This window comes from Poecilia mexicana, unplaced genomic scaffold, assembly GCF_051168715.1.
Source record: "Poecilia mexicana isolate PSO_F unplaced genomic scaffold, ASM5116871v1 scaffold_13, whole genome shotgun sequence".
In the NCBI taxonomy this organism is placed as follows: Eukaryota; Metazoa; Chordata; class Actinopteri; order Cyprinodontiformes; family Poeciliidae; genus Poecilia; species Poecilia mexicana.
In genome coordinates, this window is record NW_028263382.1 from 16819912 (window position 1) to 16846482 (window position 26571).

Consider the following 26571-nt stretch of genomic DNA (forward strand, 5'->3'; position numbering starts at 1 on the left):
TATACATATGTGACACTTATTAATTATGAATTTTCTCTTTGCTTCAGCACTTCTCATCTGATATCACAAAGTTTAAACTTAATCCTGCCAAAATTTTAGCTACATTGTTGTTTTTCTGCCAGTTTGCTCTAAGATAGTAGTTAGTCTGTTGCGCTTTGATCAAAATATGTCCCCATATGTTGATCCGCTGTTCCATCCATGTTGCCCAGGACGCCTCAGCACAAGCCCCGCCCCGCTTCCAGCCTCTGCTCCACCCCCTCGAAGAAGCAGCCGCCCAGCTGCACCTATGACGAGCAGCTGCGCATCGCCATGGAGATCTCGGCCCGGGAGCAGGAGGAGGCGGACCTCCGGCGGCGGCAGGAGGAAGAGGAGCTTCAGCGAATCATCCAGCTGTCCCTGATGGAGAAGTGAGAGCCTCGTTGCCGGCGGCGTTGGTGGGGAAGGGTCTGGACTGAGGACATGTTGGGACGAGAGGGAAGAAACGGCCACCTGGGAAACTTTAAGCACACTCTAACTGCCTGAATCACCTCAGTGAAACAATCAAGTCCTTCTCTTTTTCTCCCTTCGCCTTCGTCAGACCTTTCCCCTGAAGCCGCTCAGTGATGAAGATGGCAGCTGGAGAGGGACACTTTTTTCCTCTCAGCGGCACCACATGGTACCTTGTTGAGCAGTGCCAGTTTACAACCAATAATACCAGTTTTCTTTGCAGTGGGGTCATCAGTGCTCCCTCTGTAGTGTTTCTGCTCCAGCATTACCAACACACACACACATACACACCTTGAGCCTTTCTGCCACTGAACCATTTGATTTCAGTCTTAAAAAATGGGAAAAAAATTGACCAGTAAGGCTTGTGTTGTCAGTAATGAGATGAATGTGAACAAACCACGAGAAAGTTCTCAACTTTTTCAAATGTTCAAAAATAACATGCAGGTACGCTTATTTACTTGCTTTTAATTTCCATAAAATCAACACGTACTGTACTTAGCTTTGCTGGCGGATCACATATAAGACTGTTAGTGGTGGTTTTTAATTGATGAGTTTGATCACAAAGCAAAGCCGGGCCAGTTTAGGTTTTAGATGTAGGACGTGGCTGCAGGAGGCGCAGCAGCTCCAGTGTATGAGAACGAGTGTACCGAAAATAATAAAGGACCAATGTTATTGTTCTGTAAGCTGTCTGTGGACTAGATATGTTATTGGAAGAAATTTATACTCACAAGAACAGATTTTTTTTCTTTTTTTTTTTTCTGTGTTTCTCTTCGCTCACTAGTATAAACTGATATAAACAATATTTCAGCATGATGTGCACCCATGAGAGGGTTTCCTTGTTGTGTGACCTGAGCCTGAGTCGGAGCTCTGGACATGGTACGAAGTGAGCTGACATTAAAAAAACAAACAAACAAAAAAAAAGGCTCCAAAAATAAATGAATGTTTGCAAATAATTGTAAGTAACTTTATGTTGCAAGGCTCAGGCCAATCCAAACGTTGTGAGTTACGAGCCAATCAAAATGCAAGGGAATACAGAGGACTTTTTTTAAGATCATTTCTCTGAAACTAATGTTTACCACTACAATATCAGCACAAAATGATCTCCTCCTGTCTCTAATTACAGTACATCTTTGTGTTAAAATGTTAAAAGGATTTTTTTTTTTTTTACTTTGTAAAAACAGTCGTTGTTGAACACCAATGCATCGAAACGTTTTCAAGATGTACCCTGCAAAGCGGATTCTGATGATCCAAATAAAGAAACACCTTTTGGAACTGGAGCCTGTGAGTGAATGTTTAAAAAAAAAAAAAAAAAAAACAATCTCTGACTTCTAGGCAAGCTTTGAAATGCTCCAAATCCCTCCACCCTTCCCCAAGTTTTCCAGGTTTCTCTCGGTCAAAATGACGGCGATAAAAGCGCTTCATTTCTCACGAGATAGGCAAAGCAGCAGTCAGTCAGCAAAAGACGGAGCTGATCTGTTTTTAGCAGCTGCCACCTCCATCATCTTCCCTGTGACACGGATTCCCGGCGCCTCAGCCGGATCCGAGGGGGGCTTTGACTGTAGTTATTTTAGGCTTGACAAGAAGAAGAAGAAGAAAAAAAGAGGAGAGCTTAGAGACTGTAAAACCCTCCAAGAATCACCACTCAGCGCAGGAAAAAGGCAACATGGAGTGAATCAGCAGCCATTTCACTTTGTGGATAACCTCAGCGTCGTGCACACGCTGGGGTGTGAATTGAATTTGTAAAAAGTCACCAGAATAAAACAAGATGCCTGCCTGTTAAGTAGAAAAGCCGAGCGCATCGGTACGCAGAGAAACGACGATAGTCTCATGCACCGCCTCCTCCAATGACCTCAAGTCTCGACGTTTTACTGACATTTTCCACATCCCTGAACGCTTTCAGTAATGTCATGTCAAGGAAGCCATGTTTCCCTGTGTGCTTGTAATGTTAGATGCAGATTAGGGTCAGGCGATTTTGAATTCCGACATCCAGAGAAAGCTAAAAGCTCTCAGGTCCTTTATTGATAAGGACAATATCCTAGGAAACCCTCATCATGATTCATTTAATCCAACTTTTCCAGTTTTTTCACCCAGTACTTTCAACAATCAAACCTTTGTAGAAAATGTCAGATTCTTTGCCACAGTTATCTGATTTTAATGACTTTTTTAAGTCTTTTAATGTGAGGTTTGTTTTGTCAGAGCGTATCTCAGCAGTGCCCCTGGTGGCCTACTTCTGAGTGTTTAATTACCCACATGAAGCAGTGGGGGAAATGTCAGCCTGAAATAAGCTGTGCTCATCCATTCCCAGTAGAGACTCTGGTGGTGTGTTCAAAGACACACCACCAGAGTGGTGTGTGTCTGCTTGTAAAAATAACAAGCAGAGAAAGTCAGCTAGGAGAAAAGGTTGAACTGCCCAGGTCTGTGTTAAATGTCAAGAATCCAACAACATTTTATCCTGTATTTACAGCAGTTTAATTTTTCTTTTCTAATGCTGCATGTCACCTTGACCAGCAGGGGGTGCTGATGCACTGCGTTCACCTAATTTTCTTTAGAAGTTATTGGAGATTCTGTATTAGGACAGGAGATGAAAAATATACAAAATCTTTTTTTTTTTTTACATAAAAGAAGTATTTTTATTTTTTTTCTTTAAAAAAGGCACTGAATTAAAAGAAAAGAGAAAAACAAACATGTCAGCTTTGTCCTGGTTTAATTAAAAATCTGAGTAAAGGCAAGTCCAAAACCAGAGACAAGTCTACTGAGAACAGTGCAAAACAAGCTTTCCCAGCGCAAGAAACGGATTTCAAATAAAAGACACAAAAATCACCAATGTGGTAAAGTGCATGTTGTGAAAAAAAGCCGCTCCGGTTGCAGTTTTACAAACTTTGACCCAGCGGCGAGGGTCTCACACTGAAAACAGACTCTCGTTTAAAAAAAACAGACATAAACAAACATGACAGAGTGCAAAATTTGCACTTCTTCAGTTTTAGTTTGCACATTCATATAATATTACTGTGCTCCAGTTAAATCATCCAGTGGTTTGCATGCATCATTTCTACCTCACACACCCCACACACACACTCCTCATTCACACACACTCGCTCCAGGAGGTCACATGGTGTTGTAGAGCAGAGCGACGGCCCGTCGTCGCTCTGCAGATGCTTTGTGGCGTCTTGACGAGTGCCCCCTCCCCTGCTGAGAGGACGGAGACGCACCGCTGCTGAGTCCGTCTGTCTCCGCCCCCTCGCTGTCTCTGGAGGAGGACGAGTGGGACGGGGGCGAAGGCGAGTCAGCGGGGGACGGATTGAGAGAGAGAACTTTCTGCTTCTTCCAGGTGTCGTCTGGGTGGGACGAGTCCTGGCAGGACGACGAAGATGAGGAGGAGGGCGGTGTCAGGTCCAGGTCGCAGAGGTCGTTGGCGGACAGCTCCAGACAGTCCAGCTTGGCCAGAGACGCCGATCTCTTCATGAGGGACGGCGGCGTGAGGCCCGCCTGCCGCATGCGGGCCTCCAGCTCCAGGGTCCTCTGCCAGCTGGGCGGCGCACCGAGACCCCTGCTCTCTGCTTTCTCTTTCCGCCGCTGTCTCGCTGCCTCAGAACCTCTGGGACGTCCCAATTTGGTGTCCATCATGTCCGTTAGTCCATCCTGTCCCACTCCGTCCTGCAGGAACGCCTGCAGCTCTCGCAGTGTCCGCTGGATGCGATCCAACTCCCGGCTGCTCCTGGTCAGCCTGCTCTGGGCGTCGCAGCCCGGTCCACACCGCCGTCCACAGCCGTCCTGAGGACAGCCGTCCTGAGGACAGCCGTCCTGAGGACAGCCATCCGTCTCAGTCTCCTCCGCCGTCACGCCATCCAGGTTCAAAGCGGCTGGACGCTGTGTGCTTTGGCTGTTCGGATGGTCCAGCCTGCTGGACCGGGCTGAGGTATGTAGAGATGATTGTAACTCAGCGGTGGAGGTCAGTGATGATGTCAGCATGATGTCAGCAGGAACTCGGCCGATGTGCGTGTCAGGACAGCCGTTGAGCTCCTTTGCTTCTTTGGCCATGTTCTCTTCCTGAGTGAGTGTCTGCTCCGCTAGGTCCAGGGAGTCCAGCAGAGGAGGAAGCTCTGGGGTCAGGGAGCTCGGCGCCGGCCGGAGTGGAGGTGGCTCGGCGCCGGGCGAATGCAGCGGCGAGCGCTGGGCCACCGCCTGCTCCAGCTCCAGCCTCAGCTTCTGCTCCAGCTGCTTGGTGGCGCGGCGAACCGACCCCGCCTGCCGGTCGCCTGGCAACCAGGATGGAGAGGACGGAGGCGAGGAGCTGAGCGGGAGCAGTGGGGGTTCAGGTTCCGCCTGGTGGTCCTGCTGGACGGGCTGGGAGCTGAGAGAGGATGAAGGGAGTGATGATGATGAGGATGATGTTGAGGATGAAGGAGGAAAGGCTGAGTGCGATATGGCTTCAATCTCAATGACAATATGGCGGACTGATATCCCGTTGTCATGGTGATAGAGACGGGTTTGGTCAGAGCCGTCCTCGGACTGCAGAGACAGAAAGAGAAGAAAACGCTTCAGTTCCACTGCAGGCAAAATGTCAACATTTCTCCCAATTACATTTGTTTTCAGTTCCCCTTTTCTCTGATACTCCCAAATAAAATCCAGTGACAAAACTGAAGTCAGCTGCCATTTGGTTCGTCTAAAAACCTCGGTCTCGTTTTGGATGAAGTGAACTCTGGCGCGGTTCAAATACAAACAGACCGCAGGCCGCTCAGAAAGCAGGAAGTGAACTAAAGAGCAAGGCAGGAGTACAGCGCCAGTGGAATGGGTGACAAATAAAAAAATAAAAAAATGTCAATGTTTCATGACAAAATGTGATAAAGTTCAACTCTTATGAAAGATAGGGTAATAAACACCTCTGATGTGATCCAGCTAAAAATAAAGCAGATTTACAGCCAACAACACGATTATGATTGTAATTTACTGACAGGTTAGTGTTGACTGTTCCTCTGCTTTCCAGCAGGTGTCGCTGTGCTAAGCGCTGCCTCATGAGGCTCCGACCGGCTTCAGGCAGTCAGGATTGCGTTTACGAAAACAGAGCAGTAAAAAGTCAACTGGAACAACCAGCTGAGCCGAGGCTGCAGGGAAGCAGAGGGAACAGGAACGGGTACTGACTTTTCTCTGCTGCCGAGTCATCATGAAATCCAAATGTAGAAATATCTGACACACACTAATGTATGATTTGCATGGAATATTTACAGTCTCACACACACCCACCTCTTAATAAAATGGTTGATTCTCATGAACATAATATTTATAAATAGGGACATTTTGTTTAAAGACAGAACGCTCCCCACCTGACTTCTCCCGTCCTCCGGCTCCTCTTCACCTTTGACCTGTGCATCCCCCTCCTGCGCCGAGGCCAGCCTCTGCTGCAGCTGCTCCGGTTCCTGAGCCAAACCCACAAACTTCTCCCTGGCACTGAAGAAATCGATGCTGTCAGAGCTGTGATTGGACGAGCCGTCAGAAGGGCTGTGATTGGGCGAACTGTCCGAGGAGCTTCCTGTTAGCGGTTCGCTGGGGTTGTTGTTGTCGTCGCTCAGAGTGAGAGGTAGAGGGTGGGCGGTGGCGGCGGTGGCAGGACAGAGCGGGGTCTGTTCGCCGCTGGAGTCTGACGGAGATTCCTGGAGTGCGTCAGAGTCGTCGCCGGAACCCCGATTGAGAGCAGAGATTTCCTCTGAGCTGTGGGTCCCCGGGAAGCTGAGGGATGGCTCGACCGGTTTGCATTTTTCTGAATCAGACTGGAGGGTGGACGGAGCTCGGCGGTGGAGCTCAGGGGTCGGAGGCAAGATGTGGAGTGAAGGCGGAGGATGCGGCAGAGCCGCCGGCACGGTAACGGCAATGCTCGCCCAGCTGTCCAGCTTCTCCTCCGGAATGACAGTGGCTGCTCGGGGTCTGGGAAGAGGAAGCCGGGGTCCCTCCTGGAGCGGCGACTCCCCGATGCCGTTGGATAGCGCGTGCAGATCGGAGCTTCGGGATTTGGCGCTGGGTTCGGCGCCGAGGGCCTGCAGGACAGCCACGCCCAGGAAATGATGCAAGGAGGGGGAGGAGGTGGTGTTGTTGTTGTGAGAGTCGGCGCGGCGCAGCATGGGAGACGAAGGCTTGCACATGGAGTCGGGGCGATCTGATAGGTCGCTGTCAGAGTGGGAACGCCACAGCTTGTTGTGCCTCTGTTTGCTTTGGAGGAAAAACACAAACAAGAGTTGATCAGTGTTTAGAGTAGAAATATAGAAGCAAGAGGATGGACGGACGCAGGAAAGAAAAGTAAACATGATGACAGGGTTTCTGGAGGCTTCACCAGCTCACATTTAAGACTTTTTAAAAACTATTATGAATGAAATTTAAGACAAATTTCATTCATTCTGTCCCAACAGAAATGAAGAAAAAAAAAAAAAAAAGACAATAAATTGCACTGCAAAACCCCAAAATCCTATGAAGTATTTTTGGTCTGCTTCTAGTCCACTTGAAATGATATAACTCACAAGTAACTTTTCAACAAGATATATGCGCTGATTTTGAGTCAATAATTCCATAATATTGACGAAAAAGTTCTTATTCTATTGATAGATTATTTCACTTATGGAAAAATGTCTCGATGGATGAATAAACGACAGAGCGAAGGTTTGGACGGTGTAATGACTACCTGGCCAGCAGGATTCCCTGATACTCCTCCAGCTGCTTCATGAAGGACGGGTTGGGCTTGGTGACGGTGCGTCTCTCCTTCACGTAGTCAAAGGCCGTGTCCAGATCCCAGCCGTACTCCTTCATGGCGTAGGCGATGACCGTGGAGGCAGAGCGGCTCACGCCCATCTTACAGTGCACCAGACACTTGGCCCCAGCTTTCCTGTGGTCAGAAGCAGCTTTAGAGACCCACCCTACCGCACGCTTATGTGTCAACTTGTCCGGATCCCTACTTGGCTTTGGTGATGAACTTGTACGTGTCGTTCCAGTATTCCAGCAGGTTGGTGGCCTCCTCGTCATAAACTCTGATGTTGTGGTATTCAAACATTCCCGGGAAAAAGTTGTCGATTTCCCTGGTCACGTTCAGGATGTAGCGCACGCTACGTTAAAGAGAGACGGAGAGGACGATCGATTTAAACCCAAGAAATAAAAAAATAAAAAAAAACACCAAAAGCGCCTATCGAATGAACCGGTCTGTTTAATACGGAAACAAAACATTTGAAGCAAAGCTCTTCAAAGAGACGCACTTAAGAGTTTGCTGCTCTCATAGATTTAATTACTGCTGTGGATTTGCTCATTTGCTCCAGAAAATTTTCTCTCTTCAGTTATTAAAATTGAGTGACAATGTGTGTTTTTCCTCGACTAATTACAGTTGTAGGACGCCTGAATTAGGTTAGAAAGAGACCAGTCTCTTACCCACTGTTCTGCAGCTCCTCCAGGTTGGAGGCGTTCCACTCAGAGCCCTGCAGAAACATAGAATCGGATCCGTCAGTTCCCAGCAAGACTGTACGGAATAATCAGGTTCCCACATGTTCCTCTGGTCGAGTTTCTGTAGCTAGTAGTTATTGTTTTACCTAATATCAGGGGATTCATATAAAACTTGATACACTATTTCAACCTTTTTCAGTCAGAGTGGATCTTGAATAACACATCCCAGTACAAAGTGTCAAGTCTTGTAACCTGGATTAAAGTCCAGTATTCATCAAGGCTTCTGAAATCTCACCAGGAAGACGTGATCAAAGATTTCCGTAGGACTGTCCATCTGTCCCAGGATGACAATCATCTCGTTGTCTATGAACTCCTTAAACTCCCTCAGGTTGCACGCCATCTGCATCTCCAGCTCTGTTCGGATCTGGGAAAAATACAAATAAAAACAATAAAGCCACTGTTAGGAGATGATATTTAAGCTAAACTTGGTCTTTAATGCATGCCATTTTTATTTAAAGACAAAGTAATGCATAAAGGAGATGTGGAGGAAAAATTATCCATAGTTTTTCTTTTTTTTTTTGTCCCAAATTCTTTGATTCCTACAAATAAAATCTAGTGCAAACATCAGATGAGATTATTAACAAAAGGTGACATTATTGTAGTCAGGTAAATAAATTCTGCAGCTAAAACCTAAAGCTTTCCTACCTCCTTGCTGGTGACGTTCTCCAGGTCTTTCTGCATCATGATTTCTCTCAGGCGCATCTTTATCAGCCTCTCTATGCGTTCCCTCTCTGTAGGCCTGCACACATCATGCAAATCCTTATGTTAAACCACCAAAGAAAAAACAAACAAACAAAAAAAAAAAAAACACACAGAAAGAGATCCACCTTCTGGGTCACGGCAGTGACCCACTGCCTTCTGCTTGTTCATTCATTTATTTTCACGGACATAAAGAGGCCCGTTGTCCCGAAAGAGAATCACCACTTTGTCCTATTCTCAGAAACTGCAGAAGGAACAGACAATCAGGGGAGCGCGACCCGCCGGCAAATCCAAAACAAAGTCGTCTTGTTGAGAACGTATGCTTCTGTTTCTGTAAGCTCTGCCAGGAGACGCGTTTAGCCTCTGGACACCGCGCTGATGATACCAACAAGTGGCCTAATTACGTCTCTGGAGAGGTCAGCTCATATATGTGTGCTTCCTCTTATGTTTTCCTTTTTGCTTTGCTTTAACTTCTTGAGTATGAATTCCTCATTTAACATACCATACAACAGTGTATGTGAGTGTGCAAGAATCACAAATATACAAGTAAGCTTATCAAGAAATAAAGCTAAAGCGACAAACATCCAGTGAAACTTTAACCTCTGAACAAGCCCTGACATGCCTGCAGAGGTTCCAACAGTGTCTGGCTATTAGCTGAGCATGGAAACGGTGTGAGGAACAAAAACAAACCCAGTCAGAGTGTGTGTCCAGTAAGTGACGATACAAGGAGTGGTTCTATTGAAGTGTGGAAATTTTATACTGCTTCCTTGAACTGAAGCTAGATAAGAGGCCTCCAGGTAATAACAGTAAAACCTGCGTGTCGAAGACAAAAACAAACCTCCCCGGATTTTACCGGGAAACCAGCTGATGTGTCAACAAACACTGGCAGCCCGTGGAGCATTGGCAGCCGCCTCCGTATGGAAAACATAAATAAATAAAAATGATCCGACAGAGACTCATAAACTGCACGTGTGACATGAACGATAAGATCATTCAAGGGCAAGCACGCCTTTGCCAAGGGCAAAGGGCGTCGAGTGTTTCTGGTCAGGCAGGTGGTAAACACACACTTTTTTTATTGTCAGGTTTGAAAGTAAATAGCCAAACTCATTAAACTCAGCCTGCCACCTGCCTCCGTCCGTTCCCCGTCTACCTTCCAGGGGCTCCGTCTGGATTTCATTTTTTCCAAAAGTAAATCGAGCCAGCGAATGGCTCAGCTATTTTCAACACTTGAGGGTCTGTGAGCTGAGAGAGACGCTGCGACTCGGTGACCGGGCGTGTGACTCCAGCAGCTCGGACGGGAAATTCCCTGCTGTTAGCAAAAGACATGGGGCATCATTCCTTGACTTCCTAAGGTTTCTTTCTTTAGAAAACAGTTTTATGGCCAGTATCAGGCATAATGAAGATCAGAACTCTCCACCTGTCAGAAAAGCATAATCTACTGGCCAGCTACAGAGAAACTCCCCCGTCTTTCCTTGAAGCCTAATCATGTTCTCCTAAAAAGTGCCTCTGAAATGCATTTACACGTGTCGGGGTCAGAGTTCACACCGCCGCTCTAATGATAGCTCCCACACTTTGGGAACTTATGAAATACTGCGTATTTCATAAGTTCACAGAGGAAACTCCTACATTACAGAGTGTCCATAAATTTTTCTACGTTTTATTGTATTATAACCAGAACTTAGTTTAATAGAATTTTATGTGCTAAACTAACATGAATCCTTTTTTCCTAAAAAAGTGTGGCATGCATTAAATTAAAAGCTCACTCAATTAGTGAGCTTTTAGTGATTAATTGTGATGAAAGGATTGTGAAAAAAAATTGTGTAAATATTTACATTTTGCATTCAAAATGTAAATATGTTCAACACAGAACTCATTGACAGTTTTAGCATCACCTGGTTCAGACAAACTCTTATTAAATACCTTTTGCTATCCAACTAATCACTTAATCCAAAAGATGAGAAGATCACCCCGACACAGTACTGATTTTAAGTCAAACGGAAAGAAATGAGTTTTCCACATATCAATCTTAATTATAATGGCTAATAAAGTAAGTGATTGTTGTTGTCCTTCGGTACAATAACAATAAGGCATTCTGATTCCTATGTGGTTAAATGGAAAATCTGCACATTTTTTATGCAATTAATCAATGAACTGTCATCAGATTCTCACACCTGAGCTGTGGAATCTCTGCAGCTCCTCCAGAGCTTCCACTTAACTGTTTTTCTGTCAGTTGCAATTTGACAAATTCACAAAATATTCAAGCTACATAAACACTTCTGTAAAACTCTACGTATAATATAGTTCACTAAGAGAAAAAAAAAAACTTTTTGTTTCTGTGAATCTATTTCAGATTTCAGAGTTTATGCTTCTGTTCCACTCACAGGTCTGTGAAGAGGATGGGGGAGTTGGCACGGTGCGACTCGACATCCTGCATGGCGTTCCATTCGTTGACACAAAACTGGCTGGAAGAGACTCTGCTCTGGTAGTAGCTGACCCAGGTCAGGAACAGGCTCCCTGGGTAATAGTTGTGGCAGCGAGCCACCTCGCAGGCTTTGTGCAGCGACTGCAGGGCGGACCTGGCGGCAACAAAAAGAGGAAGATTTCCCCATGAGCCTGAAGACGGAGTACAAATGTTTAATGTTCCGACACCAGAAGAATGATCAAAGCTTTGTCTGGAGACATGTCTGTGCTGTGCTGAGCTGGGGTTCAATGAGAGGATGTTGAAGTAAGAAGGAAGAGCAGAGGGATAACAAAATGAGGAAATGAGGAGTCTGCACTGGCATGTGTACGAGAGAGGAGCGGAAAACTGAGAAACAGCAAGACCAAAAAGAAGAAGGAAGATAAGAAAGAAAACTGAAGCAGGTCAAAGTCAAAAAGGGCAGCACAGTGTGTTCTAAAGACAGAAGTTACTCACCACATGGCTTGGACCGACACCGGCTTGAAGACATGAACCCTGTTCACCGTTGACACACTAAAGCCTCTGCAGAGACACAGAATTAACAGATTATAAGACAAGACGCCGTGTAAGCAGAAGAGCTTCAAGTAAGACCTGCAAGTTAAAACACAGTCCTTAGCAGTCAGTGGGTATGGGGGGGTGGCAGCGACAGGAAGCATGGCGTAGGTGTGGCGACTTACCCGTCTCCGTCCAAGTGAATCAGAGTGTCGCTCCACAGAGGTAAAACCAGCCCCACCGTGCAGCAGCTGCAGGGAGACATCAATAAACACATCACTGGTTAGTATGATGGGCAGCAGAAACATTTATGACTGAAAACTGGTGCTTTATGGGTACAGGAGGAAAGTCCAATGTAAAGAAGCACAGAGGGATGGAAAACAGAGCTGCACCCTCGAAACGAGCTGAAGTCTCTGCTGAGCTGTTGTCCTAACACTAAAACCATAGTGGTATACTGTTGCCATGGTGCTGACCTATCCGAGGAGATGAAGTCTATGCCGAGCACGATGCTCTCCTCTGTATCCTGCCTGCCGTTGGTGGAGACCACCACCATGTAGCGGGTCACCTGAGGGTAGGCGCTCTCCAGACGCACTGCCTGCAAGGACAGATGGAAAACAGTAACCAAGACGTGAGAAACGACTTGTTTTGTTTTGATTTCATACACAGCACTGGCTTAGAGGCGCATTGTAAACTTCACTATAAGGTTTGTGCCATCTTTTAATCCCCCGCTGCAGTGTGAAGGACGAGTAGATGTACTACCCCTCTTTTCTCCAAGCATTGTCTTTTCTTACGTTTGGTTTACACCCAAAGCCAAGTTTCAGTTCTTTATGGCAGCCAACAAAGAAGTGAAACCCGACACTGACGTACGCTGTGACTGATCGTACTGTCAGCCTGCTGCAGTGCCAGGATGTTTGGTTTTGAGGTGGTTTGAGGTGGCGTGTTACTGACCAGTCGGATGGTGTCCTCAGGCCGCAGCACAGTGAACATGGTCTGAAGATGTTTCTGGAGGTCGCCTGCAGGATGGAGAAAAAGAAAGTTTTAGACAATTAGCTTTGGTTTCAGTTTATTTTGGATGCTAATCCAAGGATTAGAAAACAAAGAGAAACATAAAACCCATGGCAATGTGTCATTCCTCTGAGGAAGGAATTCATAAGAGAGTCTCCTCCATATTAGTCTATTTCTAGGCAGAAACTATTTAAATGCTTAAACACAATATACAAATAAAGTTACAAAAGATCTCTTAAAAAGTATTTTGTTTTCTAGCTTTTAGCAAATAGAAACACTGTTGGAAATTATTAAAATTATATTAATTAAAAAAATAATTTAATTAATTTTACACAAATTTAAATTTGAAAACCTAAAGCAAGAAGAATTTAGTCTGACTCAACTTCAGACAGTGAGGAGAAATATGCATTTTTATTAGGGGTACAAAAATATCTAATTAAAAAGACCAAGTTTGTAAAACGCTGTTTAAAGTTAAAACCAAACATTAGGCTGCACTTTATTACAAGACTGTGCAGCTTGAATATCAAGCACTTACAAGGACCTTATACAGAAATCAAGAACTTTCCAAACCTTGAAAACATCTAATTGAAATTCAAGTATTTTCAAGGATTTCAAGCACACCTATGAACCCTGCCACACACAACTAGCAGAAAATATTTGAAAGTAAACTCTTTCAAATGAGTTCAGTTATCTGAAGAAACTGCAGCTGTGTTTCGTGTGTGTGTTGGAGATGTGTGTGTGTGTGTGTGTGTGTGTGTGTGTGTGTGTGCGCACAAGTCTGTACCCGTATGCTTGTTCCTGCGCTGGCTGATACGAGGTGCAGAGTTGGACGTGGGGCTTTTCCCCCTGGGGAGGAAGAGGGCTGCACCTTTCACTGTGAGGAAACTCTCACTGATGCTGGAACAGAACAGAACGAAGAAAAATGAGACGCAGACAGGAAGCTGAAACGCCACTCGATCTAATCACATTACAAATCTGAGGTGGAACTTAAGTGACCATTAAAGATCACCATGTTTGTAATCCTCTGCACATGCAGTCCCTCGCTTCACAAAAAGACACAAGCGTGGGCTTTGGACCGGTAATAGGGCCGGTTTTGTCACGGGTGACAATGCGCCATTCAGCCCTGTGGGCCGTGCCTCCCAAAACCCCAGCATCGTCACGCCGATGCTGGCAAAACAAGACCCGAGCCCCAACGTGAACTCAGAACACAATGTTCCCTGCTCCTCCGCACAGCTGGATTACACTGACAGAGTCTAACGGCGCTAACAGCTGCCAGTAGGGAGGGACGGGGAGGAAGACTGGGAGGAGAGCAGGGGTCCAAGAGGGAAGATGGTGCAAGAGAGAGAGCTCCTCCTCCACAAGATAAGAGCGGGCCTGAATGAAAACGGGCTTGGTTCTTCTCTAATCTTATTAAGTGTGACTGAGGTCACTTCGCTGAGAAGGACACATCATGGAGTGAGGTCAGGGTTTTACACTAAACTTAAAACAGCATGTTGGGAATGCATGAGTCACCCCATAACACCTATAAAACAGGCCTTTTCGTGCTTACGGTATATACGGGACCAACAATCCTGCATTAGAGATGTGGAGTAAGGCGTTGCAATCTGGCCGGCAGACGCAGCATTCCTGGCATTCTAGCTTTACCTCAGAGAAAGTGATGGATGGAACCGTCTTTACAATATAGACTTCTTTGGAGTTTCAAACGGATTCCATAACAAGAAGCTGCCGTTCTGATTCTATGCACAGATACTCGAGCAGCCTCGTCCACGCTAACCAGCTAAACTGTCATCGTTTCTACAGAAACTTGATGATTTTGGACAAAATGCAACGTCAATTTCTTGTTTCATAATTGTAACTGTATTATGGTTTTATGATGTAAAGCACTTGGAACTGTCTTGTTGCTGAAATGTGCAACACAAATAAACTTGTTTTGACTAGAAACGGACTTCCTTTCCAGTTATTTGCTGAATATTCTAGCGACTCAACCAGCGATGACGACATTTTCAACACATCAAATGCAATTAGAGTTTACCCTGCAGCTCTCTCTCCGTACTACTTGCTACTGTACCATGAGCACAATCTGATTCATGGAGCAGACAGACCGGTTCCACTTGGAATAAAAAAATTAAAAAAAACATTGGTTTCGTAGCCTCCGGGTGTAGGAACTAATGAGACCACACATGCGTAAAGCGCAATTCAGCAGGTGTCATCGGCTGCAGGTGACGACATCAAGTAAAGATATTTGGCGTGCTTCTTGTGACGTGTTTAGAAGGATTTATGTGACGGTAAACCACAGTGATGAATAAAGCATTTAGCCTTTGGCTGCGATGATGCACTCAATGAACCACATTCAAGCGGTCAGGTTTATGTCACTTTAAAAAAAATGTTAAATAAGAATGGTGATGTAGTCAATTCCACTTCATTTCTCTTCCATCCAGTAAACCTTCCTGAGTTTGGTGATAATCTGGAGACAACAGACACATGGGAGCGAAAACAAAACCACAGCTTTGTGCTGAGCTCATTTCCCATAACCCACCCACCCTTGACCCAGCTGTTTCCTCTCCCTCTTCTCTCTCACATATTTTCCTTTACTTCCTGCAAGTTTGTCCCACTTTTTATCTTCCGTCCTTTTCCTGCCCCTACTGTATTATCTCCCGCTGCGGTCCCGCTCCTGACTAATGTACTGTACTTGGCGTCGGCCGCGCATAAACTGGGTTACGGGGCAATGTCATTTGTAATGCAATACTCCTGCTCTCTCTGAAAATATCCCATGGAGACGCATACATACGCTTTTACACCTGCAGAAAGAAACAGGGAAAGCGAAACGTAAGCTGGATGCTCGGAGAAGTGACGGCTGTGACAGACTCTCGAATGAAGGGTTAAAAATAGAGCAGTCCTTTAAAAGTCCCAGCTATTGATAGACTGTATTCATCAGAGCAGTCGCCTTACTGTACAGAGAGGCCTCTCTGTGACACAGCAGTGGAGGCGCACTGATGCACTTCAGCACTGAGATTGTTTTCATGCTGCAGACTGAGAGGAACATGAATTTGACTGTGTGGACATGAGGAGATGGCACAAAGATAAAGAACAATAACCTGTTTGATAAATGCGGATTACTAGCATAACTTCTGTAAACAGTGTCCAGCTCCACTTTCATACAAGTGGGACTGAATTATGTACCCACAACCCAAAATAAGGATAAAAGTTTGATAGTTATTTAAAACTTGCAGTTTCAAGGCTCAAAGAAAAAAAAAAAAAAGTTAAAGCTAAAAAGTCCCCCCTCTATATGTTGTTGCTCACTGTTGGCCAGCTGGCTGAAAGAAATGCAATACATATTTATTTGACTTACAAAAATATCAATTGGTCTGTTTGGAAATATATCACGATTAAACTGTTATGAATTGTTTGTTGAAATAATCAGTAACTAATTTAGTAATTGATTCATCATTAACTTAAGCATACAGCCTCAAAAAAATGACATTAAAAAAAGAACATACTCAGCAGAAATAATAAACTGTACAGCAAATCTACATGTTGGAGTCTTTTAAGAATTAAATAAATTATGCATTTTAGAAAAAAAAAAACTGTCTGCAAACATATTCTACACAAAACTCCTCAAGTTGCATAAGTTTAGCGTCACCTGGTGTTTATTTAAAAAAGGAATTGAAATATTTATTTGCCTCTTTCTATGTGTTCCAACACTGTTAAAAAAAAGGCTTAAGTGGTAAATCTGCAGAATGTGCTCTCTTCCCTATCTGATCAATTAATAGAATAATCATTTACTAAAATAATTGTTAGTTTTAGCCATAAAGTAATTTTTGTTCCCAATGCAAGAATATCCCATGGTCTCCTGCTCCAGGGGATGGGAAGAGGGCACCAAGTTCATTAAAAATGCTCTCCACATATGCAGTGTAAAGCAGCAGCGGGCTTTGCAGGGTGAAGGATAAAGAAAGAAGACCCAGTCAGTCCAGAATGGGCGGGTCATGCGTTTGGCTTTTAACCAACCCCGGCTCTGGACCGAAGTGAGGTGGCAGGCTTGTTAGGGCAACGGCCAGACACAATCCTCACTATGTAAGGACCACACCGCATAGTGGGCAGATAACTGGGTGACCCCCTCCTCCTGCTCCTGCCCATATTAGTCACTGTGTAGAGGAGAGAGCGGGATATATATAGGGCCTGGCTCTATACGGTGGCAGGCCCTGCTGTGGCCTTATGAGTTTGAACCCGAGGCAAATACAACCCATAGCGAAGCCAAGAGGTGCCTGCCTAATGGAGAATATGCAACAACCACTATGACTGGAAGACAAATAAATAAAACTGTATATTGTCCACGTAACTAAAAAAGGAGGACTGAAAATAAACAAAAACAAACTAGTTAAACATCAACAGGAGATAGAGAGAAGTGGGTACAGGAGGGTGATAAAGAGAGAGTTGTCAAACCAGGTCAAACTAAAAATAGCTTCCATTAACTGTTGACTTACAACACAAACACTGATTTTTGCTCGACACGGTGAAGAACATCAGAAAATCTAAAATGTCCGCAGACCCTACAGCCTGTAATGCGTCACACGCGCTGCAGGAACTGACAAAGAGGAGCAAGCACTGGTACCTTTTAAGCAGTGGCTGAAATTCCTCAGAATATTTTCTGAACTTCCTCACTGGGGCTTTTTCTGTTTACCTTGGAAGCTGCGCACAATAACACAACCTCACAGGTGAAGCGGAAGAAAGGTTTCATGGGTGTTTCTAAAATTGGCAGGATGATACTGACACTCCGGATGCAAAGGAATCACAGGTAACACTTAACTCCAGGGGCAGACCCTGGGATTGTAATTACCAATAAAGGTGCTGCTTGCACATTATTCCACCTAATAACTCAGGTTTTGAGTACGTCATTAGCTTCAGCAGTTTCCTAAGCTGAGCATGCAACTTAAGTGCTTTTATTCCAGTAGGTTAAGCAAGGAATATAGAACAGGTGAGAACTGCAGCAGGTGGACAGAGCGTAGACTCCACTACGAAAAAAACGTCACTAACTTTTAAACAAACCATATATCAAAGTGCAACGTAAAGTATTTCTGATGTAAAAACAAAACAGCATATTTGGAACAAGCGCACTTTAAATTCTCACATCTGCTGCTGCTTTGCAAACATGTGACTGCCAGTACATGGCGTGTCTTGCTCCAGCGTCTTCCCATAAACCGACCTTAATCAAACTCGCATTCAGAGAAAAAGAAGTTTCCCTAAAAGCCGGTTGCAGGCCCAATAAACGCTAAATGTCCAATTTTCTCAACCACCACACCACAACATCATGAGTTAAACAGCTGAAAAACAATGCCACTGTGACACACGACTGCGTCGCATCGATTCCATGAAAGTAACAGCAAAAGGCTACTGAAAGCCCCATAGCATACACCTGAAACGAGTTTGTGCTGATAAAAAACTGCCACACCAATATTTTTTTTACCGATTTCTTCATTTGTGGTTCTCCAAGTTTGTGAGGCTTATCAGAGCCAGCACTGCAGGAGTGTTTGGAAATGTTGGAACATGCTAGCCTTTGATCTGTTCTGAAGGGCAGACCACATGTACAAATCAACTAAATCATTTCTTACATATCTCCAACAAAAACAAACACTGACCTCTGCAGACACAGCAGGATTGGAGATAAGCCTACAGCTGCTCTATTACAGAGCCAAAGTAGTTTCAAATGTTCAGGTCTGTGACTTTAGTCTATTAGGATTTCACTGAGTGACATGCTCTCCAGATGATTTTAGTCTCCACAATACATTATCAAACAGTGAGTCACAGGTTGAGCAAGACTGGGCATTAATCTCCATTTAACAACTATTGCAAGTTTCAAGATCAAACGATATCCTCCACCCAAAGACAAACAAAGAGATGGGGGCAGAAAATGCCCTTGATAATCTCTTGATGTGGCAATCAGATGATGACTGCTTATAAAAAGTACAGAATTAGTCATGAAACAGCCTTTTATTAAGTGTGTTTGAATTCCTTCAACAGGTTGGATGATTCATTGGACCTGGGGAGCACCAATATGTCTTTGTTAGGTCAAAAGGAAGCTCAGGGATGAGTAAAGGCTACTACATCATCAGGAAATAGTCTGCTCTCATATTGCAAAACTGCTATATGCAACAGCTCATTGTGTCAAAATTAATAAGGGAAAAAAGTCAGCCTTCACTTTAAAACTATCCAAATCTAAATTGATTTAAATCTAAGTAGTACATTGAACAACTAATTGTCCAGTTTCATTTAATTCATTTAACTTGACCGCATTCCAACTATAGGGGATGATATACAGCTTTGCCTCTGACTGAACTTACAACTGGTTGATTTGATTTTTGGACACCACGGCGTCGTCGTTAAAGTAGGGCACCATCTTCGCCCCGCAGCAGGAGCAGAAGCTGACCGCCGAAGAGCTCTCAGAGCCGGACATCGTTCCGAGGGTCATGTCGGTGGCTGGAGGGTGGAGGGTCGGGTGAAGGAGAGGAGGAGAAGAGGCGTCAGGTGCTCTCGGTTGGAGGAAAAGCTTCTGCTCCTCTTTCACAGTCATGTGCTCCCACAACCAAAGAGTTCAAGCGAGTGGAGTTTTCTTGTGAAAAAGTGGCGAAATCTTCCCCGAAAACAGTACCGGAAATAAAAAAAAAGAAAAGCCGTAAACTCTGTTGCAATAAATTAAACAGGGAAACCATATGTTGCGCTGTGTCTCCCTGTCGCCGAAAGTTGAGTCTGGTTGTCCATCATTTCCAAAAAAAAAAAGTCCAATATCAGACGGACTCCTGTGGCGTTTTGTCGACATACTTCATTTCTGTTACATCAGAAACTCCGTCACCGTATACAGTACTGAGACATGACTTGGTTGACTCTACTCTCAGTGGAGAAGTCAGAAAGGAGGCGGAGCATCGCCCATGTGCTTTTGGGAAAAACGAGGAGCCAATGAGGAGACGAAGGAGGAAGCCCCGCCCACACCCAGCAGCGCAGGAACTCAGCATGGACAACTGATAAAGCAAAACAGCTCTTCACAAAACAATCGCAAGGCTGCTGCTTACGCTCGAGATTTATTATACCGTCTAGTTCCTCCTCTTTGATTCACTGTGTTCTTATCAGGAATACTTTGGAGAAAATACTTTGGGTAGTTTACCACATGTCACATTGTTGCTGATCTATAGTTCATTAAAGTGTCAAATGACTGGAGTGGTTTGGGTTCAGGACTCTGACTTTGTCCATTCACACAAACACATTTTATTTTAAACCATTTTATTGTTGTATTGTTTTAGGTCTGAATTTATTGCAATCTCTTATAGGCTCTAACAGTTTTCGTTTATCATTTTTGTTTCGTAAACCCCTGATATCAGCTCGAATATCATGTCTTTCATTAACTTTTTAAGCATAAATGATTTTTTTTTATAAAGGCTTAAATTAAAAACACAACAGTTTTTGAATGCAAAATTCTACAACAGATTGATACTAATCCTTACAAGTTTTTATTATGCTATTTGTTTTTCAGTTGCAAACTAGGTGCTTTAGTTTTTCAGCAAGCCTTTATATTACTTTCATAAATATGGAAAGTACTCATTGAAAAATCTTAAAATTACAGATGTTAGAAACTTTACAATAAAGCTACATTTTAAGGAATCTTGAAAAAAAAAAAAAGAAAAAGAAATTATACCTTTTTTCCCCTAATGAATCAAGTAAGTTTTGCAACTACAGAAAATGTTTATTTAACAGGGGCAGAACTGGCTCTTCAAAAACTTTGCCAAAATCCTGTGTTTATATTTTTATTTTCTGATGATGGATTGGAAAAATGCTCAGTGGGATGTTAAAATCTTGGTATATTCCTTGCTAACATAACCCTGATAGACTCTTCCAAATGAATAAGTTGAATCTAAATTTTATTGAGGAATATCAGAGTAAATGGGATAAATACAAGTGCACACCACACTTTTCAGATTTGAAAAAAAAAAAAACCATCCCTCCTTTGGAAAGACCGTACTTCAAACAAAAGGTAAAAAAATAATAATGAGTATGTTAGCTATTGATTAAGTACAAATCCTTTATGCGATGATGTTACCAACAGTCAATCAGCTGATCGAGTGCCTTGGTAACAGAGGGAGTCAATTTGGGGTGTAATTATAATTGTGATAATGTAATATAGTGAATTAAATCCACATGGGGTTTTTAGAGGTTGCAGTCAGACTTCAATTGTCCCTCCACCCATTTCCCATAACACACAAACCTTGTGGTTTAGTTACATAAGGGAAGAGAACAAATGAGAAACAGACTCAACTTATTGAGCCACTGCAGCAGTGAGCATGTGCAATCCTGGACGAAGAGAAGAAGAACTGGGGTTGGAGGAAGTCTCTTGGACCAATAGACTCCTACATCATAGTTGTCTCACTTATAAACTGAGATACTCCATGAGATGTAATGTTTGGTCTCCTTTTATGGCCAATTCGACATTTTACTTTCCACAGGCGTGCCAGCATGTGTGGTTTTATGTAAGCTGACAGTAATCTGAAAACACAGTAAAACCCCAGCCTTCATTATTTTCACACCAATGTGTGCCAAGTGTCCTAATCTGTAAACCAAAACCATCTGCAGCAGATGACCTGTTGACTAGCTGGTGGAGCTGGGCGTCAGAACACTGAGGGAGAAGCTCAAGTTTGAAAATAATCCATCGGAGAAGTTATCCATCATAAGTCTGACCCAATGAAATGGATCACTGTTAGGAATGCTAACAGTTTTCCGATCTACAGAAAAAAAAACAAGAAAAAAAAAAAAACGTTGGCTCAGGAGTTGGTGCTTTCCAGGATGCTGTTATAGTTTTCTGTGAGGTCTGGGTCAATGAACAATTGTGTTTTTGCCTTCTTACTTTAACACAAGTTTCTAATTTTACTCAGTGCGACATTTCCAGTAGTCACTGACGTTTTGTTTTCTACGTGACTTATAACTAGAGGTGGAAATTACACCTAGATATGATGATGCATTGTTGATACAGGTAATAGCACAAAGCGATTTTGTCATGACCAGGAAGTTACTTTACAACACCAAAATAATAAATGACAGAATCCTTCATTATAAAATGCTACCATAAGATTAAAGGGCGGGATTATTCACTGACTTTATTACTTCCATCGAAGTCAGATAAACACCAACTAACAATAGTGCTATAATCATTAAAAATGTTTCCATGATGCACTAGCATAAATATTTTAGAAAAAAATATGAAATCAACTTGTAACAATGTCCTGGTGTTCTCACGCCACAGATAAAACAAACGCAGCTACACCTGCTGCGCTTTGCTTCTGTCACACATTGGGTCTGGGAAAAACTTCAAGCAGCGGGCTGAACACGCAAACAGACATTAAGTGTTCTTGTCATGCGGTCTTGTTTAGTGTCATCAAATTTACCAGCACAGTGGAAACTTATTTTTCTGAGGACTCGTAACATGAGAGCGTGCTGTGGTGTTTAGCTGAGCCTCAGGCCAGTTGCACAACCGCCTTTCGCAGCGTGTTTCCCTTTTGTCACTTCCAGGGAATGGGCAGAGGCATTCAGGTCAACCTGTGTGTGCGTGTGGGTGCATGTATGCGTGAGTGCGTGTCTGTGTGTGTGTGTGTGGAATCTCCAGCATTCTGCTGCTTGATAAGTCCGTGATTGATGCCAGATGTTTAGCATAACCCCCGAGCTGAAGATAAGCTACTGTTGGCACCGTGTTATACTATAAACACACTCCCCTTTCATTTAGAAAGATTCATAATCTAAACTACATAAGGTTTTGAAGGTGGTGTGATTAAAAAAAAAGTGCTGAAACGGCAATTATGATTTCAAATGCTCATAAAATGAGTCCAGGAGATGAAAAACAAACCACACAATAGCTTAGACTGCAACACATTCAGTTTAAATATTTACCAGCTACTTATCCCACCCACTTGTGATGTGGGCTCTTAACCTTGGAGAACCAATAAGCTCTCAAGGCGGCCAGATGAAAAAGACTCACTAGTTGGAAAAAAAAAAAAAACACAAAACAAAAGGAAGGTCAATAAACGACAAATACTTTTGTGGATACACCTGAAATTTTGTCTGTGTGGACAGGGCCTTGCTCAGACACCATTCATCCACCAACTGTCTACACACCAGCTTACCTCGCAGGGTCACTGTGACTACACACTGGAGAGGCCATCACAGGACACCATAGAAAGACAAAGGAGAAACAAGCATGCAACTTAACCAATTAAGCTAGCATGCATGTTTTGGGACCACAGGAGGAAGGTAGAGCTGAGCTGGCTTCTGTGGTTTAATCAAAGTGAACCTGTGTGTGATTTTATCTCAAGTGTAAATACAGCTCATCTGTGAAGGCTTCAGAGGCCTGATGGGGAACATTAGGGACATATGGGAGAAAGTCGTGGCTGTGATTAATTCAGCAGGGAAAGTGAAACTGGATACAGTTGGTGGCAAAATGGAAGGAAACCTGATAGGGGGCCAAATCCAGGCTTCAAGGGCTGGTATCCTGCAAGTTTTAGATCCATCTCTACTTCAGCTCACCTGAGACAAATAATGAAGTCCTTAGCAGGACTCTGGAGAACTCGACTGCACTTAGGAGGTGCTTCAGCTATTTCATTGAAGTGTGTTGGACATCTAAGAGTTGCAGGACACCGGCCCTCGAGGACCAGGATTTCCCACCTCTGTTCTAGCAGAATGGCACTAAACATACAGTCAGAGGTAAAATCAAAGTTAATTCATAACTTCAACAGACTAACAAGATTTGAAACTGATATTAACAAACAGCACTCGATCTGACACAGATTAGCCTATGTTTCAAAGAAATAAGAGCAAATTTTTCAGTCTTTAAATATACAAAACCACAGGCTTATGGCTATTATTCCTGCAAAATACAGTGAGGTTCATGGTTACAGAGAGGGGGAGAAAAAAAATCAAGGGATATGACTACTTTTGCAAGGCGCTGGACCCATTCCAATTAAATCGACATGTTGTGCAAATGCAATCCATGCTAGTCTAACCGCATCCGCTTAATGCAAAACTGCCAGTGTGGACAATAATGGCGGGAGGGCTCTGTGTTAAACAGCAGGTGTACTAAAGGAAGACAGAAAGCTGCAAATGACAGAGAAAAACCTTTAAACCCAAACAGGCATGTCCGCACAGGAGCAGCCTGTGTTTAAGAAGCTTTCCTCTGTCGGAGTGATCGTTAGTGCTACTTGCTCTTCTTGTTCCGGCAGCAGCCGCTTTAAACTCTTGGCCCGACTAACCTGCTCTGCCTGTGCGCACCTGGCACTGGAGCTGCTGGACGACTCCCATAACATGGATACAGAACAATACAAAGACTTGTTAGGCAAGTACCTATGACTAAGTGCAGTCACAATGAATCAGGTTTGTTTGCTGTAGTTAAAGGAAGAGCCTCTTGATGCTTCGGGCTAAATATCTCAAACAAACCCTGATTATTCCTGTGGGCAAACAGAACTAATCAAACAATATGATGACGTGAAATGCTGCACAGCATGGACACAACGGACACCCAGGGTGAGGGAAGGCTAATAGACAAGGTGGAGCTTGGAGGAGCCTGTATTTTTGGCTTACTTATCACCTTAGGAACTGTTTACTAAACAAGTTAGACATTACTGATGCAATTCATGCGTGAGATGTCAGATCACACCACACATTGCTGCAGTAGATGGCAACTGCAATATTTAAAGTATTTTTTTAGGCAAGTAAACCTGACAAATGAGCCAATAAATTATTTCTGTGTAAATCTTAGAAATCACATTAGCTACTTTACTTAGCCTTAAAAAAAATCTAAATAAGTGGCCTTTTTTTGTTGTTGCAATGCTAAAGGGTCATAAATATGCATACACACAAACATTTGAAAAGGTCATTTTCAGGAAATCCCAGCATTCAAATACAGACAGACAATCTGATGTGTTTTGGGCACATTCCTGCAGCAGTTTATCCTCAGGAAGGTGATGATTCAGAAAAACTCGATCCACTGCTTTCACTGTTCATTTAAATGTTTACTCAGCAAAAAGAAAATGGTTGCAGCACATTGAATAAAAAAAACACCTTTTTGCCAACTCTGTCCTTGACAGTATTAGCCCTGAGGTAGCAGCAGTATATGTCTCTACATGTGTGTGTGTGTGTGTGTGTGTGTGTGTGTGTGTGTGTGTGAGTGAAAGAGAGATTCATTATTGCACTGCAGCAACACTATACTTCAGTGGCGTGGTGCAGGGGGGCAGAGAGACAGCTGTTTGAGAGCGTCTGTGTGCAAAGAGACATTGACGCAAAGACAGGCAGTGCAAGACTCACTCAGTAGCTGCCTGGGTAAGAGAGAGAGAAAAAGAGACAAAAAAACAACAACTCTGCACTGCAGGGGGAAGGTCCCCCTTGGTCTCAGCGGGCCCTACTGGCATGCACCATCGATGCGAGGTGGGGCCTGCACAGCTAATTGGACCCAAGTTCTTATGTAATACACATCAGAGGTCACACAGCAAGACCTCTGGCTGCACCCTGCTCTTCGCTAAAGTGAATCTGAAATGTGGAGCCGGGTAACTGAGCCAAATTGTAAAATACTTTACAGTGTGAAGTGGGGGCCTTGTGTGTTTCGTGTGTACGTGCGTGTGTGAGAGTGCTTGAATACACTCGCCAAAGGTATGAGTTCAACCGATAATTGAGACCATATGGGGTTCTAATGTCTATCAGGGCATGTTAAAGAAAGGAGTTATATCAGCAATAATCCCACATTGAGTTCTACAGTATATTATGCACTACAGATAATACACTTCTTTAACAAACGTGTCAATTTGTATCAGTTCTTATCCTTAGAAGAATATTGCTGGCAAATAAAATCTAAAAATTGAAAGGTTTTTTCACGGATCTAAACTTCTGTATTAATCAAAATAAATGTGTGTGTTTGTGTAAATGCATGGGGCGGTATGAAAACAATGCTCACTGTGTTTTTTCCCCCGATATTTATACAAGAGTTAAGAAAACGTAGCATAACCTATTAAAAATGATTATTACAGTTTTAGGATTAGAAAAGCAATATATAGCATACACACTAATATACATTCAGAGTATCAGACCGTTTCCTTCTTTGTTTGCTATAGAGCAAAAGTAGACGAAGGTGCAATGGTGATGAACTACATTATGAACTTTTACCTCCACCGTGATTGCCTGAGCTTTTCCCAGCAGAATGCTAACTTACCACTTCTTCTCAGCCAGAAAAACAGTGTAGCAATCTCTTTTTTTTTTTTTTGAGCCAGCTAATCTGCAGTGTACAGCACCGGGTGGAGAGGCTTTATATGCAGAACTTCATACAGCAGGAGAAAACTCCAGTTATGTGAACAGTTTTTCTCCTACATCTCTGCATTGTATAGGGAGTAAATTCCCAATGCTGCTGAATATCATTCCTTCGTCAGTCTGATGCATGCGTGCAGAATGAACACTTCCCAGCTCTGACAGTTAGTGTACATTAACTCTGAGGTATGACAGAGCATGTGACTGAAACCTCTCCTTCCAGCATGCAAGGCAAAGGGAGCCTCAGCAGGCTCCTCACTAATGCATTTCACTCATGTTCTTTACTGTAAACAGTTCTAACTCGAGAAGGATAAAAAAGCAATTAATAGTTAAAATAAATAAATAATAATCAAACATGTCTGTTTCTGTCTTAGTTAAACTCATAGCACTAAATCTTGCAGAGTCTGGACTCACAGCAGTCTTGAAATACATTTTTCTGCAGCTTGCTGGATTTTTGAAGAAAGCTGCTGTAATTTGTTTAGTTCAGTTTGTTGTTTGCAACCTGCTGACTGGACAGAAACTTTGTCCACAAACCATTTTTTTTAACCTGAAGGCCTTCACAACCAAGATGTTAAACTGAGTTCAGCATTTAGAGTTTTACTGTCTTATAGTATGCTATATTCAACAGTGTCTAGTGATAA

At 43.4% G+C, this 26571-nt stretch overlaps 2 protein-coding genes across 3 annotated transcripts in view; one reads left to right on the forward strand and one right to left on the reverse strand.

Moving 5' to 3' along the window:
• ankrd13b (ankyrin repeat domain 13B) overlaps positions 1-1758 on the forward strand; it is a 46654-nt gene extending 44896 nt beyond the window's left edge. The window contains exon 17 of the mRNA XM_088012118.1: positions 210-1758. The gene's annotated coding sequence lies outside the window, so the exon portion shown is untranslated. The remainder of the gene's footprint in view (positions 1-209) is intronic.
• A 1328-nt stretch (positions 1759-3086) lies between these two features.
• The window catches only part of ssh2a (slingshot protein phosphatase 2a), a 28450-nt gene continuing 4965 nt past the window's right edge, over positions 3087-26571 (reverse strand). The window contains exons 1-14 of one of the 2 annotated variants that reach the window (XM_015013359.2): positions 18949-19506; positions 13398-13510; positions 12557-12621; positions 12082-12203; positions 11794-11859; positions 11573-11638; positions 11040-11234; positions 8605-8698; positions 8195-8323; positions 7888-7934; positions 7425-7571; positions 7154-7354; positions 5808-6687; positions 3087-4995 (exon numbers count right to left, since the gene is read on the reverse strand). In XM_015013359.2, the coding sequence (XP_014868845.2) occupies positions 3592-4995; positions 5808-6687; positions 7154-7354; positions 7425-7571; positions 7888-7934; positions 8195-8323; positions 8605-8698; positions 11040-11234; positions 11573-11638; positions 11794-11859; positions 12082-12203; positions 12557-12621; positions 13398-13510; positions 18949-19178 (3759 nt within the window). In that variant the 5' untranslated portion in view covers positions 19179-19506 and the 3' untranslated portion in view covers positions 3087-3591. Of the gene's footprint in view, positions 4996-5807; positions 6688-7153; positions 7355-7424; positions 7572-7887; positions 7935-8194; positions 8324-8604; positions 8699-11039; positions 11235-11572; positions 11639-11793; positions 11860-12081; positions 12204-12556; positions 12622-13397; positions 13511-18948; positions 19507-26571 lie in introns of those variants that run through there. The other variant, XM_015013360.2, reaches the window with a different exon arrangement.